This window comes from Ailuropoda melanoleuca, chromosome 11 (assembly GCF_002007445.2).
Source record: "Ailuropoda melanoleuca isolate Jingjing chromosome 11, ASM200744v2, whole genome shotgun sequence".
NCBI lineage: Eukaryota > Metazoa > Chordata > Mammalia > Carnivora > Ursidae > Ailuropoda > Ailuropoda melanoleuca.
Genome location: NC_048228.1, coordinates 5,309,334 through 5,325,837, shown reverse-complemented (window position 1 = coordinate 5,325,837; position 16,504 = coordinate 5,309,334). Strand labels below are relative to the sequence as shown.

The following is a 16,504-nucleotide window of genomic DNA, read 5'->3' as shown; positions in this document are numbered from 1 at the left end:
CGAGAGAGCGGTGCTGGGCTCTCTTGGCTCTGCTCCTCACTGACATGGCCTCGTGCTTCTGAACCTCAGTGTTGTCATCTGCAACATGGGCCTGCGGTTCCTGATGTTCCATGCCCTGGCTACCATGTAGGGTGCTCCGAGGATCAAGTGAGAGCAGGGTGGGAGTGACCCTTAGAAAAGCTACGGTCACTATCGTCCAAGTAGGATGGCCACAGAGGACCTCTGACCCGCCCGCGTGGTGCTGGCCTGGCCTCCGGCGCGGGACCCTGGGCTGGGTGGGCCAGGACTACTCACACATGGGTTTCAGCTGCCCGATGAGCTCTTCTTTCGTCCATTTCGCCCACTCCTTCTTGTCGGTGTTGATGGAGCAGAGGATGGGGCCGCATGGCTTACCGCAGTCCTCGATGGCCGGGACATTCAGATAGTGCACCAGGACGATGTCGGGGTTCTGCAGGGAGAGTACAGAGACTGGCAGCATGAGGGAGGCATGGAGCCCATCCAAGGGGACCTCCCAGCAGGTGCAGACAGGCTGGGCGTCCCTACACCAAGCTTTCTCAACCTTGGCACTGCTGGCATCTGGAACCATATCATTCTCTGGTTCTGGGGCTGCCCTGGGCACCGGCTTCTGCTAGTAAACCCTGCCCCCCTCCCCAGTTGTGACAACTAGAAGTGTCTCCAGCCATCACCCATTGTCCCCAAGGGACAAAATCACCGCCAACTGAGAACCACATGGGCTGATTTGTGTGTAACCAAGGACCACACAGGAGGCTGGACATATTGCTAGTCTGACATCCAGGACTTCATGCCAACAGCTGCCCAGGATCTCTGGCCCCTGCTCCCTGCAGTCCCTCATCACAGCTCGCTGGACATCTCCCACACAGACGTCATCACCTCCTTCCTCCCCGGGGGAAATGGAGTTGCCAGAGCTTAAGGCACCCCACTTCTAAGGGCTGGACATCCCTCTGTCCTTCAGCCTGTGGGCTTCTCCCTGGACAAACAGCCCCATTAGTGTGTAACTTCTTTTTTTTTTTTTTTAAAGATTTTGTTTTATTTATTCGACAGAGATAGAGACAGCCAGTGAGAGAGGGAACACAAGCAGGGGGAGTGGGAGAGGAAGAAGCAGGCTCCTAGCGGAGGAGCCTGATGTGGGGCTCGATCCCATAACGCCGGGATCACGCCCTGAGCCGAAGGCAGATGCTCAACCGCTGTGCCACCCAGGCGCCCCTAGTGTGTAACTTAGAGCAACACCCGGGAGGAAGCTGTCGCTTAGAGCCTCTGGACACTCCTCCTGGGAAGCCTTTAGAACAGGAAGAACTCTCTGTGTGAAGACCTCATTTTGTCCCCAGATGGTTCTATGGAAATGGGTTCTCATGGGATTCTTCCCATGAGAATCAATTCAAAACGCCCTCTGAGCCTTTCTGCCCACCACCAACTCTGAGGGGATCTGGTGGGGCAGCAGCTTCCCCACGAAGACCATGGGCCTTCCATGGCTTTCTGTGGCCCTCCAGAACGCAAGACCATTTACTTGGCCACATCAGGCCTGACAAGTTTGTTAAAAAAAATAAAACAGAACACCCCCCCCCTCAAAACCCAATCATAACACTTTAGAGTGCATCTGGGTAAATCCAGAAACACCTACCCCAATCAGAAAGGATTGCTTAAACCATAAGGAAACCTATGGCAATATATTAACCTGCCCCAGGGAGCTGGGGATGCGACCAGTTAGAAGGCTCCACCCCAGGCTTTTCCCCAGACCTGCGTCCTCTGCTTTTTCTGAGTGATATCCGCTGGCAAGTCCTGGGAGGGCGTGAGGACCCCCCGCACGGAGGAGGCTGGGCCTATAGTTGCCTTTTGGGATATGGTCAGAGCAAGAGTAATAAATGACTATGTGACTCAATCAATGCATTCATGAATAAAGACCCAAGACTACGCCATGACCAGTGCAAGAAAGTAGACTGGCATAATTTAAAAAGATTTTCAGTAAGGGTTGAAACACAGAGTTTTTTTTCTTGCCAACGCTCAGTTAACCAGGAAATTAAATCAACGCGAACAGGAGCCTTCTCGTTAATGGCAGCTTTTCTGGATTGCGGTAATCACGCTCCTTAATAACACTGATAATCCCTGACATCGGCACAGTACTTTATTCTTCTCGGAGCACTTTCCAGCCATTATCTCCGGTGGTGCCCGTGCTAGGTGGGGAGGCCGGCGGGCTGGGCTAGGAGGGCTGCGCAGGGCGCCCTCCATCTAGAACCGGCAGACTGCAGCAAAGCTGTGTGGTGGGGGACAGAGACTGGGCTGGAAGCCAGGGTTCGGACTCCAAATTCAGGGCCTTCCAAGACATCTGGTGGCCTCTTTTTTGCTCGGTCTAAGTGCTTTCCCATCTCACATTTCACTTTATCCTTATAATACGCCCAAGAGGCAGGTGGGTTGGGTTGATATGCTCATCGCGTGGATGGGGGAGCCAAGGAGAAATGGGGTGATAACACCCAAGTCCCTGCCCTATGTTCTTCCTACAGACACACTGGCCTCCCCAGGGTTGAGTCTGGGCCGGGGGCTCCTGCCTGAGCTAGTGCCTGGCCAGGCGGCAGCACCAGCGGCTGAGCAAGATGAGGAAGGATCAAAGGGCTGCAGGCCCCCCCAGGCTCCCTGGGAGCTTCCTCTGATTCCAGCCCCAGCCCCAGAGAAGGAGCCAGGCTCTGCCCTGTGGGAGGAAGCCAGGATGCCAGCTGCCTGGGAGATGAGAGGGCTGCAGCTTCCTGCCCCATGGCCCCACTGAGCTCAGCCTGGGTGCTTGGGGAGGCTGTGGGGGGCCGAGGCGGTGGGAGGGCAAGCAGGATTTTGGGGAGCAAAGGGCCACATTCACCATGCACCCACAGTTTCAGGAAGCTCTGTCCCTTCTTCAGGGCCTAGCTGCGTTTCTGCATAACTAGCTTCCATCTATTCTCTGAGGACAGGCACAAGGATTGCCTCCTCCTCCAGGAAGTGTTCCCTGATACCTGGCCCTCCATACATCCACCACAGCAGTATGGAGGTTTGTGTCTTCACAGTCGGTGGGCCTTCGCCTCCTTTAACTCCTCAACCACAGGGACAGTGTCTGGCAGTGACGAGTGCTCATTTCGTGTTTGTAGAATTGAATTAAGCTGTCTCAGGACTCCCATCCTCAGGCTTCCCAGGCTTGTGTTCCACCGACACCTGGCTTCAGTTTTCTGGGTCTATGAAGGGCAGAGAAGTCTTTCCGAAAACGCGTTCCTAGGAGGTTAAGAGGCAAGGCTAGTCCTTAACCTTTTCTGGGTCTAAGGCTTCTTTGAGAATTTGATGAATGTGGTGGGTATTCCACGCCCAGCTTCGAAAACTACCCAAGGCACAGCGACACTGCATTTCAGGGGTTCACAGATCCAGCGGTCTGTGCACCCCACATCTGTAACTACTGACTTAGGGATTCTAGATCCACCACTGTTCGTGTTGAATCCGGGAATATGCCCAACGTGGAGGCTTCGCTCTGGGCCTGTGCTGCTCGGTGGCCTTGATACAGCTGGGGAGAAGGTGCCAGCCCCTGAAGGGTCAAGGAGCTGGGCTTGGGGTCCGGAGCTGCAGGAGCAGACAGCATCATGGTCTGTGTCTTCAGCACACACTCCCTCCGAGGGCCTGGGGATCCTGCGGCTGAAACTCCTGAGCTGAATTTCAAGCAATGACTTCCTGGCTGGGGCTGGTTTTAAGACACAGAGTAATTGAAGTATTTTTGGAAATTTGGGGCACACATCACTTCTTGGCAACGTGGCAATTTTATTCATTAGTTGTACATTTTATTGGGTGTTTTTGGCAGAAAAGTACATTAGCCAGAGAGTCCCAGTGCATCAGCTTCGTGGAGCGCTCATAACGGTGTCGGATCCTGGCTGAGGGCTGCTCTGCTGGCTGCACACAGTGGGCTGGAGAGGCGCTTGCCCGTGCCCAGATCTGGGGGACACGGCTGAGGACGCACCCCTGCCGACCCACTGGGACTCCAGATCCTGGATGGTTGTGGAGCCAGCTTGCCTTTGCCTTCCCTGGGCTGCTTGCATGTTTCCCTGGGGTTTACGACCCAGGTCCGGTGTAACAGGGCCTGGAGAAGGGAGCCCTATGGGGGTGGGCTGTGGCTGAGGATAAGTAAGAGTCTCAGAGACGTTCCAGAAACTTTTGGAAAGCACAATGGACTAGGTGATCCCATCCCTTCTTTCTGATGCTTTGAGCTCCTCGTGTGCAGGTGGAAATAGCCCCCCAGGGCTCCTGAGAGGTGTGAGGTCCCGTCTGGACTGGAAGAAGTCCCACTCTTCTAACTCCCATGCGCCACGCGATCAGACCCCAAACCAAACCAAACTCTGACACTTTTCCAACAGAATGACCAGAGTGAAGCTAGCAGGCGGTTTAGCCACTTAAGACACACTCCCTCTCTGCGGCAGCCCCTCTGTGCTGAGTTTCCTCTGAGTGCCCGGAGACGCCCCTTCCTCTACACCTCCCAGCGGGGTCCTCGTCCCTCTCCTGTCTTAGTGACCAATGCGGCTTGGTGGCCTTACAACCATCGTATGGCGAGGATTCCAGCTTTCTCTCCCCAGCCCCACCTCGCTGCTTGGCTCAGGCTCACCTGTCCCACTGCCCGTTGACTGCCCTTGTTGGGGCTTCCAAAGGACCCCTAGCTTGTAGGGCTGAGCCTGATGTCCTCATGGCCCCCTCGGCCCACCCAGGCTCTGCCCTCCCCTCGCTGTACACGTCCTTCTTTCTTCTCGCTCCTTCCCCCTCCACAGCCAGTCGGAGCAAGCTCTGTCATTCCTCCTGCTCACTCTGCGCCCCTCGCTCCCCAGGCCCTCACCCCTGCTGCATTGACCGTCTGAGGGCCTCCTCACTTCTGCTCTGGACTCCCTCCCCACCCACCGTTTCAGGCCAGCAGCCATGATCTGTGATTCGGGCCAGCCTCCCTGGCCCTGTGAAGGAAGCTCACATTCCTGACATGGTTACAGGACGACCGTCTGTTTCTCTCTGGAGCCACTCCTGGCCTCACACTCCCCTTGGCCCACCTGCCCAGACATTACCATTCCCCAGACTGCCTGTTCTCTCCTGAGCCCTTCTCCAGCTGGCGAGCTCCGTTCCACACGTCCTGCAAATCTCACCACCACCTCTGCATGGACACCTTACTCTGAGACCCCATGGAACGGGTACCCCCACTCCTGCTGTCCCGGCACCCTTTACCCCTTCCTGCTTGGCTCTCACCCCCATTTCTCAGGTCTGAGCAACTACTGCTTGGGCTGTTTTCCCACCCGATGTATGAGCTCTGCTGGCCAGGCTCCTTCAGTGGCTGGCTCCCCAAGCCCAGTGACAGTACCTGCCGAGTGTCGAGGGTGTGGGACAGCCGAATGGTCCCTGGGGCACGGGCCAACGAGCCTGCCAGGCAGCCGACCTCACTGGGGGAGGCAGTATGGGGACAGCTGTCTCCTCCCCGGTGACTCAGCATTTGGCACCCATCCAGGAGACCCCCACGTGTGTCTTCCCGTGGGACACACAGATCAAGAGTAGGAGGAGGAAGAGGAAGTGACCACCCTCTTGGAAGTAGGGCGGCAGCCCCTGAGGTGTCCCGGAGCCTTTGGCCCCTTGGTGAGAGGCTAAGCTGGCCCCTTGATCCAGTGCCACCCCAGTTTTTATCTGAAAATGTGAAGTTTGGATTTGCTGGCCAACCAAGTTCCGGGCTGGCAGGACTCTGTGGGGCAGAGATGCATACGTAGGCGTAAGGTGGTGGAAGGGTGTGTCCTGGGGGCCAGAGTTAGTTGGTCTCCTGAGACACCTTTTCCAAATGGCATATTTCACCTGACCCTCGGGGACAAGGGCAGGTCTAGGGAGAATAAGCCAAGGACTTTTATGTCTAAAAGCACAGGAGGGATTAGGAATGTTCCGGAAAGGGCATGCTTTGCCAAAGTCACACAGGCTCCTTTATGGCAGGATTTGTCAGTCTTTATGGCACCTTGCTTAGGGGGGTAGCCTCATAGGTGTTGCATTAAACAGGCTTTCCAAGCTTATTTGAACGTCAGCCTGAGCCCCTCTTGGGACCCTAGTGTTCTCTGGAACACAGTTTGGGAACCACGGATAGAGTTCAAAGCCAAAGGAAATGACTGTCAGCAGCTACTGGAAGATAGCCTCCCATCCTCCAGTTCTTTGGGTCTCTGGGGCCTTGGGGCTTCAGATGCCATGTACCCTGCTTTCCCCCAGGTACCATCTCTGGCCCGGCTCAAGGCTCACCTGGCATTTGAGCTGCTTTCACATGACCACCGAGTTTCTGGGGAATCCCTGGCCTGGTTTGGTGCCCTGTCCACACAGCTCTCCCGTTCTTGGTCACCACGGCCAAAGTTCTTCCCCCTACCCTGGGGTGGGGCTTCTTTTTGGAAAGACTGGAGCAGAAGGGAGGGCAGGGTGGGGGATTGTGTGTCCCCTTCAATCATGGGCTCATCCCTCCTGACCTGGGTGCCCTGGGCCACTGGGGTCCTGTGGGGAGAGGCAGGAGGGAGACGCTGGCCCAGCAGTGGGGAGAAAGCGTGACTGCCCATTTAATCCTTTTAATGACTGGTGATGGAATTGGAGAGAGGGAGACCGCTTTGGTCAAGATAGCATCCCTGCTCCCCTGTGCAGATGGCTACTATCCTGCGGGCGCTCAGCAACCGGGGCAGGCGGCAGCCAGGGTGCCAGGAGCAGCACTTGTGATCTGAATTAATTGGCAGCAGCCCCTGTGGCAACTATAGATTTCTGGACCCTTGTGCCCAGGGCGAGGGGGTGCAGCAAGCAGCCTGGGAGAGCGGCAGGAGGAGGAGGGCCATGTCTCTCTGAGGGTGCCCACAGGCTTCCCTTGCAGAGACCCTGCCCAGGGGGAACCAGACTCACCCTCCATGGAGGACTGGACCTCAGGCCAGGGCTGGAGGCAAGAGGGAGAGGCAGAGGAGGGAAGGAGCAAGGAAAGAGGAAAATAGACCAGGAGGCACAGCAGACAAGCCCAAGCTGGTGGCAGCCACAGGTGGATGGGAGTGGCACAGAGACTGGGAAGGGGTACTAAACCTTCTCCCAGTCCCCAGACAGCTCCAACTTCCAACCTGGAGTCAGAGCCCCATGGCTCGTATGGCTTCCGGCTCCCAAGAGGTCCAAGGTAGGGCCCAGGGGCGGGTGCTCCAGCGTGGGCAAGCACTTGACCTGGCTGAGCCTCTGTGTCTGCCCTTTAGCATGGGGAAGGACTATGACTACCTTTGACCTGGTTGGGAGAGAGGCGAGGCCATAAGGAGCTCAGGGTGGGCCTGACCCATGGCCAGTGATCACAAGCAAGGCCACCGACACTGCTGACTTGAATGGGGGTTCAGTAATCTGCCGTGGGTTCATGAGGGAGGTAGGGGGACACTGCAGTCTACAGGGGGGAGCTGAGCCTGTGCCTGCTGCATGCAGAGCCCAGCCCCAGGTGTGTAACAGGCTCAGGAATGGACCGAAGGTGCAGCAGTGAGCTCTCCACCAGAGGCCCCACTTGGGGCCCCGAGTTGCCCAGAGGCAGAGAGCCTCGGGGGTGTCGTGTCCTCCTCCTGGCCACTGCTGGATTTGGTCCACTGCTGGGTGCCAGGGGGTCCCCCCAGCTCTAGCCCGGGCTCCTCCACCTCTGTGGGAAGGAGGAGGCCCAGAGCCAGCACCCCCTTCTGTGGAGGAAGCAGGACAGCAGCACAAGAAGTGGTTAAAAATGCAAAAAGCTGTTGGTTTCGCTAAAGAAAAATGCAGCTGCAACATCTGTTTGACTCTTGTTTGCAGCTTCATCAACGCTAAGTGGTCGATAAATCAGAGTGGCATGGCGTTCCGTTTCTTCTGTGGCTCAGTCATTAATCTCGTGCCAGTTCTCATGAAAAATGAAGGAGAGAGGCTGTGTGATAGTGAAAATGTATACATTACCCAGAAAGTCATAATAGCGTGTCATAGTGCCACACACCTCCCCACTTGCCGCTGGGGTGCGGGGGTGGGCCCGCGCACGGCTGGCCCGGGGAGGGGACGGAGTAACTCAGCACCGAGCGCACCACAAGCTCATTCTGTTATTGCCTCTGTCATGTGAGCACCATTTATGCAGATCCCGAAAGCCCCACAAGCCTGATCGTAAGAGGCAGAGCCTTCCTCTTCCTGGGTGCTTCATAAACGGGGCAGATGCCCATAAAACAGGAGTGCGAAGCCGGCAGGAAGAAGGGCAGGATTTATTAGGGAATGAATACGTGATGATGCCAGGCAGCTCGGGGCTGCGCGTGTCCCCATGCTGCAAGGCAGAGAAAAGTCCTCTCGCCTGTGCTCCAGCTGCCGGGGGCAGCCTGGCATCTCTCCTCTGCTCTGCATAAAGCCATGTCCCCAGTGGAAGCAAGGCCAGTCATGGGGCCCTGGGCAGGCTCCCATTCTCTCCCCTCTGTTCCCCACTGAGGGCTGCTGGCAGGCAGGCTGAGGGTAGTGCTGGCTCGAGGACACACGGGAACTGTGCTCCCTGTGGAGGGCGGGCCCAGCTGCCTAGGTCTCCTGCGGGCTGCTACCCCCATTCCAGTTCTCTCTTCCCTACTGCAGAGAACTCCCATGTACAGGATTGCCACATTGCACATCCTCTCTGCTCCTCGGGGCGGGGGAGGGGCGCAGGAACGTCCCTGTAGCCCCAGCACATACCTCCCTGTGGGCACCTCTATTTGCAAAGATCGCTTTCTGAGTGTCAGCTGCGTGCAGGACCCCACCGTCAAGCCCCACTGGCAATCCCTCCCTTCGTCCCTTCAACAACCCAGGTGCTATTGTTACGCCCTCCAGGGATGGAGAGTCTCAGTGCTCAGGAAGCTGTAACTCAACCCAGCCCCACAGCTCCCGTCCTCCTGGCCCCTGGGGCTCCAAGGGGACTGGCCAGGGCCCAGGGGGCGGGGGGGGAATGGAAGGCTGTGCGTCCAGCCTCAGTGCCCCGGGCAGAAGCTACCCGGTTAGCATCTGTGCCAGAGCACAGACAAGTCCAGGGAGCCTGGCCGGGTCAGGCAGGGCACTGGGAGCTGATGGGAATGGGGGTGGGGCTGGAAGTCCTGGCTTTGCGCTGGTCTGCGAGCTTCTCAGGGCAGGGCCAAGGCAGCAGAGTCCCCGTCTCCGCATCAAGAGCCTCCACGGGACACCCCCTGTGCTCAGGCAGGGGTGTGAGGTGGGGCCGGGGCACAGCTAGGAGCAGAGCCCTTGGCGACTGTGGGCAGACCCAGGTTCCCAAAGTAGGGGGTGGCTAAAGACCCAAAAACAGAGAAAGGAGGGAGAGGAGGAACAGAAAGAGGGCCTCTGGAGCCCAGTAATAGGTGAAGCCAGCTGGCGGCGCAGTCCCTGGGAGCCAGGCCTCGCCTCTGCCCTGCATGGCTGGGGACACACACGGCCGCCCTGAGGGGCGGGGGGACTTGGGGTGATGCTCAGTGGGGAGGGCCCACGTGGGGTCTCCTCTCCTGCTCCACATGGGGGCAGAGGCCGGCCGCCCGGGGGGAGCCCCTGTGCCCCTTCCTCCGGGCTGCCCTAATTAAGCCAGTGCGGGCACCATGGGGAGTCTGGGGCCGCAGCCCTTCCCCACTTCGGAAAGAGGCTGGGAGGCTTAATTAGTTAATGTGGGTAAAGTGGTCTGAAGATGAAAACCCTGGGTAATTGCCGAGTGCTGCCGCTGCCGTTGTTATTACACAATTACCAGAGTTTTCCAGTCGTGGGAATAGACTTAAACAATTTCCACCTGGTACGGAATTCCGGGAGCCGTGCTGGCTGAGCCGCCGGCCCGCGCTGCCCCCTCCAGCCACAGGTGATGCGGGAACCCGCGCCTGGCACAGCCCCGGCCACATTCCGGACACAGGCGGTGCTGGCGGGAAGAGGAGTCACGATCCCCGCCCCCCCCCCCCCNGAGGCACCGGGCAGGCCACCTGTCCTGACCTTCCGGAAGCCTCTGAGAATGTTTGACCCAAATGCCCCCTAGAAGGTCAAGCCATCCTGCACGACCACCGTCGTGGAGAACGTTTCATCACGCAGTGAGACCTTGCTGCCGAGCGCACCTGTGCGGTGGGGCGCATGGGCAGGGTTTTGGACACGGAAGCCCTGAGACTCACGGTGGCGCGGGGCCAGGCCTGGCCTTATTTAACGTTGTTACAAATGATCTAAGGGAAGGAATGCCCAATAAAATCTCATTTGCAGATGACACTAAACTTTTATAGGTGACGAAGTGCCCATAAAGTGCCCAAAGTTTGCGATCGGTCCTGAGAGGATCTCGCGGGGTTGCGTTAGTGGGTGCAGAGTGACAGATGGAGCTCATTGTGGGCGAAGCGCAAGGCGACGTGCTTGGGAGGAGTAAAACAAATTGGCCGTGGAGGCGGGTGGGCCCGGTGCTCTCGGCAGACCCAGGGAGACCTCTGGGGTTCACGGATGCCAGTGTCCAAAGTCGTCGCTGGGACCAAAGGAGCAAGCCTGGTGAGCTGGGCGCACCGGGAGCTGGAGTTGAAGCAGCAAAGGCCCTTTATTACGAACCGTGATCTGGACCAGTGAGCGCGGGGGTGGGGGCTACGAGTGGAGGAAGGACAGTGGCCACGGGGACACAAAGATAAGGATCTTTCTGGCCAGAAAGACAAAAGCTGAGAGGAAATGCAATGTAAGTGTTTTAGGTCAGAAAGGGGAGAAGGTGAATGTGTGCTTTTTCACCAGATCCCCAAATGCTAAGAATAAGGGTTCCCCTTGGAGCTCAGGACGGTAATTTTAGCACAAACAGCTCTGCACAGCGGGCAGTTAACGTATGAGACTCATTATCCCAAGGGGAACATGGGCTGAAAAGTAGAAATAGATTTTTTTAAATGGGTGATATTAGTTCCTGGTGGCTGATAACCCAAAGGCTTATGGAAGGAGGTCAGAATGTTGGGGGTCATCTCTCTCTGGGACCCAGATCCGGGGTGTACCCACCGGGTGGGATCCAGGGCTTGGCATGTCAGCCGGGGTGCTCCGCCTCTGCCTGTCATTTCCCACTTGCTGGGCACCTGCCAGGGAGGCAGGCGGCTGTCACCCTGTAGTTGGCAGAGCCTGGGCTTGGATGAGATTGTTGGTTTTTCTCCGGCTCTCACCTTGAACTCATTTCTGATTTATTAAAAGTCACAGCGAGAGTCCCTCTAACCAGCCCTGAGGTAAGACGCCTTGGACCTTTTGCTGGGATGCAGAACTCTAGGGAAAGGGTCCTGCTCAGGGTTTGAGGCCCTGGCCCAGTGGGGACCGAGCGGGAAGCCTCAGGGCTGGCAGCATGGACACTTCGTACTCAGGTCTTGGGGGCTGCAGTCCCTACTCCTCACCTCTCTTCCCTCCCAGGAGCCATATCCGTGGGCCACATGATCCCCTTCTTACCAGCCTCTGGCTGACACTTGGCCGTGGGATCCTGGAAGACTAGAAGCCAAGCCCATTGCCCTCCCCTCTCTGTCCCTTCTTCTCCAAGGACATGTGCCTCAGTCTCACTCCCAGGGCTGGTGTCTCTGCTCAGAACCGTGCCCCATTAGGCAGTGAGTCAACCCCATCAGATGACAATGGCACCAAAGCATCATCCAGGCATCTGACATGCTCTGGAGCCTTTCCTGTCCATCTGCTCTTCACAATAGCTCCGGAGGAAGCCGAGCATGTGCCACTGTCCCCACTGGCCACATGAGCCCCCTCGGATGGAGACGTGCCGCATGATCTGATCAGAGCTAGAGGGCTGATGGGAGGCAGAGCTGAACGCGGCTCTGCTGCATTGGTGTTCTTGTGATAAAAGTATCCAAATATACTTTAGGGAACAAAACACCTTCTCGGACTCAGTCCAGGGAGGGAGCGTGTGACTCAGCCTGGCCAACTGGAGCCCTGCATTCTCTGGACTGTGATGACTAGCCATGAGTCCCAACCATAGGCAATCAGAGCTAATCCCTGGACTTGGCTGGAGCCTCTAGGGGGCAGGGATGCTCTTTCCTGCTGGACCTCAGCCTGGAATGACGAAGCCTCTTGCTCCTGGAAGCCATCTCTTGCTGCCAGGGCATGGAGTCCAAGAAGGAAGCCAACATGGAGGGAGAGCTGAGGGAAGGAGACACCAAACCTCCATGTTATTGATTGGAGGCTCCTTGATCCAGTCATGCCTGAAGCCAGCACATCTCAAGACTTTTCAGTAACTCGAACCCCCCAATTTTTTTTTTTATCCTGAAGCCAGTTCAAGTTGAATTTCCTGTTGCATCAACCAAACAAGAACCCTAACTCCTNAAAGCCAGCACATCTCAAGACTTTTCAGTAACTCGAACCCCCCAATTTTTTTTTTATCCTGAAGCCAGTTCAAGTTGAATTTCCTGTTGCATCAACCAAACAAGAACCCTAACTCCTAAACAGATATGTCTTCCTTTTGCTAAGCCACTCCTCTCTCCACTCAATCGTTCAGACTGTCCTCTGGTTCTGATAGCAACAGCAGTCACTGTGATTGCTGAGAGCTACCATTTATCCAGCACTCGTGTGCTCCAGTGCTGGGTGCCAAGTGCCTCACAGGCCTCAGCTCATTTAATCCTCACCAGGACCCCACAACGTAAGGACTGCCTACCATTATCTCTAGTTCACACACAAGGAACATGAAGTGAAAAGAAGTAGGTCGCCTGCCAAAGTGCCAACTTGAACCCAGGTCTATGTGATGCTAAAGGTGATGGTGACATGTGCTCTGGTTACACCTGCTGGGGTTCGAGTCTGGGTTCTGCTACTGCCCAGCTGTGGACCTGGGCAAACCCATGTCTGTGCCTCAGTTTTCTCACCTGCAAAAAGGGGAGAATCCTGCTACCTACCCCATGAGGTAGTGAAGACGAAATGAGACAAGCATTTGAACAGTGCTGACACATCGAAGCGGCCAGGTATTATCATGATCACCTCTCAAACCCGTGTGACATCATCCCTGGGTATTGCTACAGACCACCTGTCCCCAAGGTCTTACAGAGCTTGTGTGTGGAGCGAAACCACATTGATTCAGACATTTCTCATTTGGGAGGTGTAATTCCCTAAGACAGGAGCCCATCGAGGCAAGGTTAAGAAATTTTCTCAGACACTGAGGAAGCATCGTTAGCGCCAGTGGACATTCAAGCCCTCGGAGTGGTTTTGATGAGCTCAACACGGGTCATTCTTGTCCAATCATGAAAATAGGATCTCTGAGGCAATTCTTGGCTGTCTTCCAAGTGCTGGAAGAAAACAAAACTACATTTCTTGAGAAATATTCTGTAATTTAAGTGTCCATGAATTCAGAGAGATACCCACCCCGGCCACGTCCTGTCCCATGGTGAGAATGTGTGGGGTTCTCCCTGGCCACGGGGGGCATCTGCACTCGTCAGCCAGATACAACCCAAGCCAGGTGACCTCAGGTCTTTCAAACTCTTCTCTAATAATTATTGCTTACCTCCTCACCTGGATGCCTTATCTACTTTAATTTGTGTATGAAAGGTCCTAAAGGACCCTGCAAATCATGGGCCTCCTGGACTGTTCTGTGTATTCCTCTAGGAACAGAGGATGACTGAGGTGGGAAGAAACTTAGGGCTTGTCCAGGCCAATTTACCCATCCCCTTCCCTTTCCAGTTGGGAACGCGGAGCCAAGAGAGGCGGTGACTTCTAATGTCACCAGCGGAGAGGGAGAGGGTGAGGTCAGGGAGCCATACCCCACTCCCCAGCCCCTGCTGGCTTCCTACTCTGGCCCCTCTTGGGGTTCAAACCACCCCAAAGCAGTGATTGCATTTGCCTTGCTTTGCAGAGAGAAAGCACAGCAGGGCAGAGCTGGCGGATGTTCACCCTGTGTGGCACTCACACTGAGGCTGGCTTCCTGGCTCAGGCCCTTCTTTGCAGCTTTGACCGTTGACTAGGCTCCTGAGATCCCCGGTGGGCTGGACGGGGACTCTGTGCTTTGCTCTCGGACCTCCTGTTTTCAGTTCAGCCTCTTTCTGGTGGTAGCAGTGGGGGGGCAGGTGCTCCAAGAAGGGAGGTCTGGGTGCCTGGAAGCTGGGCCACCCTCCCTCTGGTCTGGGGAACATGTGGGGAGCCCCTCCACTAAGTCCTGTTAAAGACATAAACCCCAAAGCTCTCCCTTGACTGACACACGGGCCGAGCATGGAAGCAGCAGGGAAGAGCTGTGCCCGGCCCACCGAGAATCTATAGGATTTTTATGCTCCAGCAACTGTAACGGTGAGATTCCAGCAATTGTTTTAGAGGGAATCATGATTAAATTGGGCTGTATGTTTTTTTAATGTGTTCCCCAGTTCCTCTTTAATACCTTGGTAGGACAAGATAAAGTGTAATCACTGAAGTAATTGTAGCACTCAACAGTTTATGTCTTGAAAGAGTGACTGGGGGTTAACAAAGCTACTGCAGGGTGAGGTTGGGATTAGAAATTACAGTTTTTCTTTTTGTTATTTTCTTTTTAAATCCCTCTTTATCTTCCTCCTTTCTCCGGTGGCTCCTGGAGCTGGCTGATAACCTGTAAGCCTCCTCGGGTAAAAACGGAGCCTGCCATACTAACGACACAGGCAAATCCGGGGGCCGTCTCCTCTGCAGAGTGACTGCAGCAGGCCCGCCCCTTCCCCAGAGCCCGTGCCCTTGCAGGCGAGCTGACCTGTCCCCCAGACTGGCAGGGCTTGACATCCTGAATACCAACGCGGTCAAGGCCTGGCCTCCGCAGCTGCATCCTGATCCGCGGGCCGGAGCCAAGCACCGGGCTGCTCCACACTCGCCCCTTGCAAATAGCGGGGGGAGGGTGAGCCCATCAACTGACACCTCCTCGAACCTGTCCCCCTCGCCTGGCAGATGCCAGAGGCCCTCATGGGGGAGCGGGGGCTTTGCTGTGGCCACAGGGAAAGGATGACCTACTCCTCTTCAGATGGTGCGACAGACAGACGAGGTGTACTCCAGCCTCCCCAGGCATCTGCAAGCTTTGTGCTTGGAGAGTAAGACCCACATCTGCCGGTGGGGGCAGAACGAAACCACAGACCTAGGAAATTCCAGAGGGACCACACTTTTGCCATGCTCGCTAAGGGAAGGCTGATGCCAGCAGAATGGAAGAAGGGTAGAAATTTGGGAACAGTGAGGCTTTCTCTCTGTCCCCAAGGCCAGTGCCCCAGTCTGGTCCTCATCGCCTCACCCATGCCACTGGCACCGGCCTTCTCATGGGTCCCACCTGACTCTCGGGCCCATTTTCCCAAGTCCCAGCTCCAATGGCACCACCTGCTGCTGGCCTTCCATGACTCCTCATTCTCCATGAATTCAACCCACCAAGATAGCAGTCTTCCACGATGGGCCAGATCCCATCTGTCTACACCTCCACGCACCCTTCTCACATCCCTGGCTCGGTCCTTGGGAGCACCCAACCTCTGCCTACGCTGCTCCCTCCACCCCATCTCCACCAGTCCACCTGCTTGTCCAGACCCAGCTCCAATGCCACACTGCCCTGGAAGCCTCCTCATACGCTCCCAACCCCAAGTAACGGCATTCTCCCCAAACTCCCCGAGCAGACTTCTGCACTCACACTGTCTTCTTTCACTGATGTTTGGGCTCAGGTCTACATTCCTCCTTTAGACCCAGGCTTTTTGACCCCAGAGTCTATGTCAGAAGGAAATTCGTTGCTCAGTAGGCGGCCAACAAGTACCGGTCGAATCAAAGTCTGGTTGACCACATCTGCCTTCGGGATGGTGGGGAAGTGGGGCACCCAGTGTGGACTGGTCGCTGGGGGCTGGGCCATGCCTTTGGAGGAAAGTGAGCATGGCGGCCAGTTGGTGGGTCATCTACCCTCCCTCTACCCACCATCCTCTCCCTTCCTCCCTCCTGCCATTGCCAAGGCAGCGTGAATGAAGCTACACAGGCCATTCTGGGTCCTTCTGCATTTGAGCTGATTGGACTCTCCATGTACACGCACATACACACTCACACATGCACACACGTACATGCACGCACACTCACACTTGCCCCTCAGCTGTGAGGCCCGCAGCTCTCTTCTTGTTTGTTTTTAGGTCTTACCATGGCTGCCTCGAAGCTGAGAAGACAGACGCTGGGCCGAGGGCCTTGGCACCAGCCCAGGGTAACTGGGACACCCATGTTTGCAAAGAAAGCATTTGTGAAGTGTGAAGAAATCAGAACAGGGCCGTTTAAAAACTGTGTTTAAATTTCGCTCAAAATGTTCTATTTTGTGTAAGGGGCAGAGTCCCTTCAGAAAAACACTTGCTGGCATTTGCGAACCACTGTTGCCATGGAGCTGTTAAGAGAAGTTAGCTACCCAGGGTCGGCAATTAATTCTAGGAGCTGTCGGTAAAATGAGCCCACAGCTCCTTTTGGAAAAAGCTGATGGGTGCGGGGAAGCTGAAAGGTAAAAGTTGAAAAACTACCTCTTCTGATTGAGGGTTTTAGACTCACTGGAGCAAGGTGCCTTTCTTAGCTCTGTCTTTATGCTTCCCTCGCTGTGGAGGAGAAAGGGTGTAAGTGCTTGCCCCCAGAA

At 56.0% G+C, this 16,504-nt stretch overlaps 1 protein-coding gene across 1 annotated transcript in view; it reads right to left on the bottom strand.

The window, feature by feature from the left end:
* Positions 1-16,504, bottom strand: part of CAMTA1 (calmodulin binding transcription activator 1) — a 682,439-nt gene that overhangs the window by 104,401 nt on the left and 561,534 nt on the right. Inside the window, 1 exon segment of the mRNA XM_034671158.1 lies at positions 295-448. Coding sequence (XP_034527049.1) covers positions 295-448 — 154 coding nt within the window.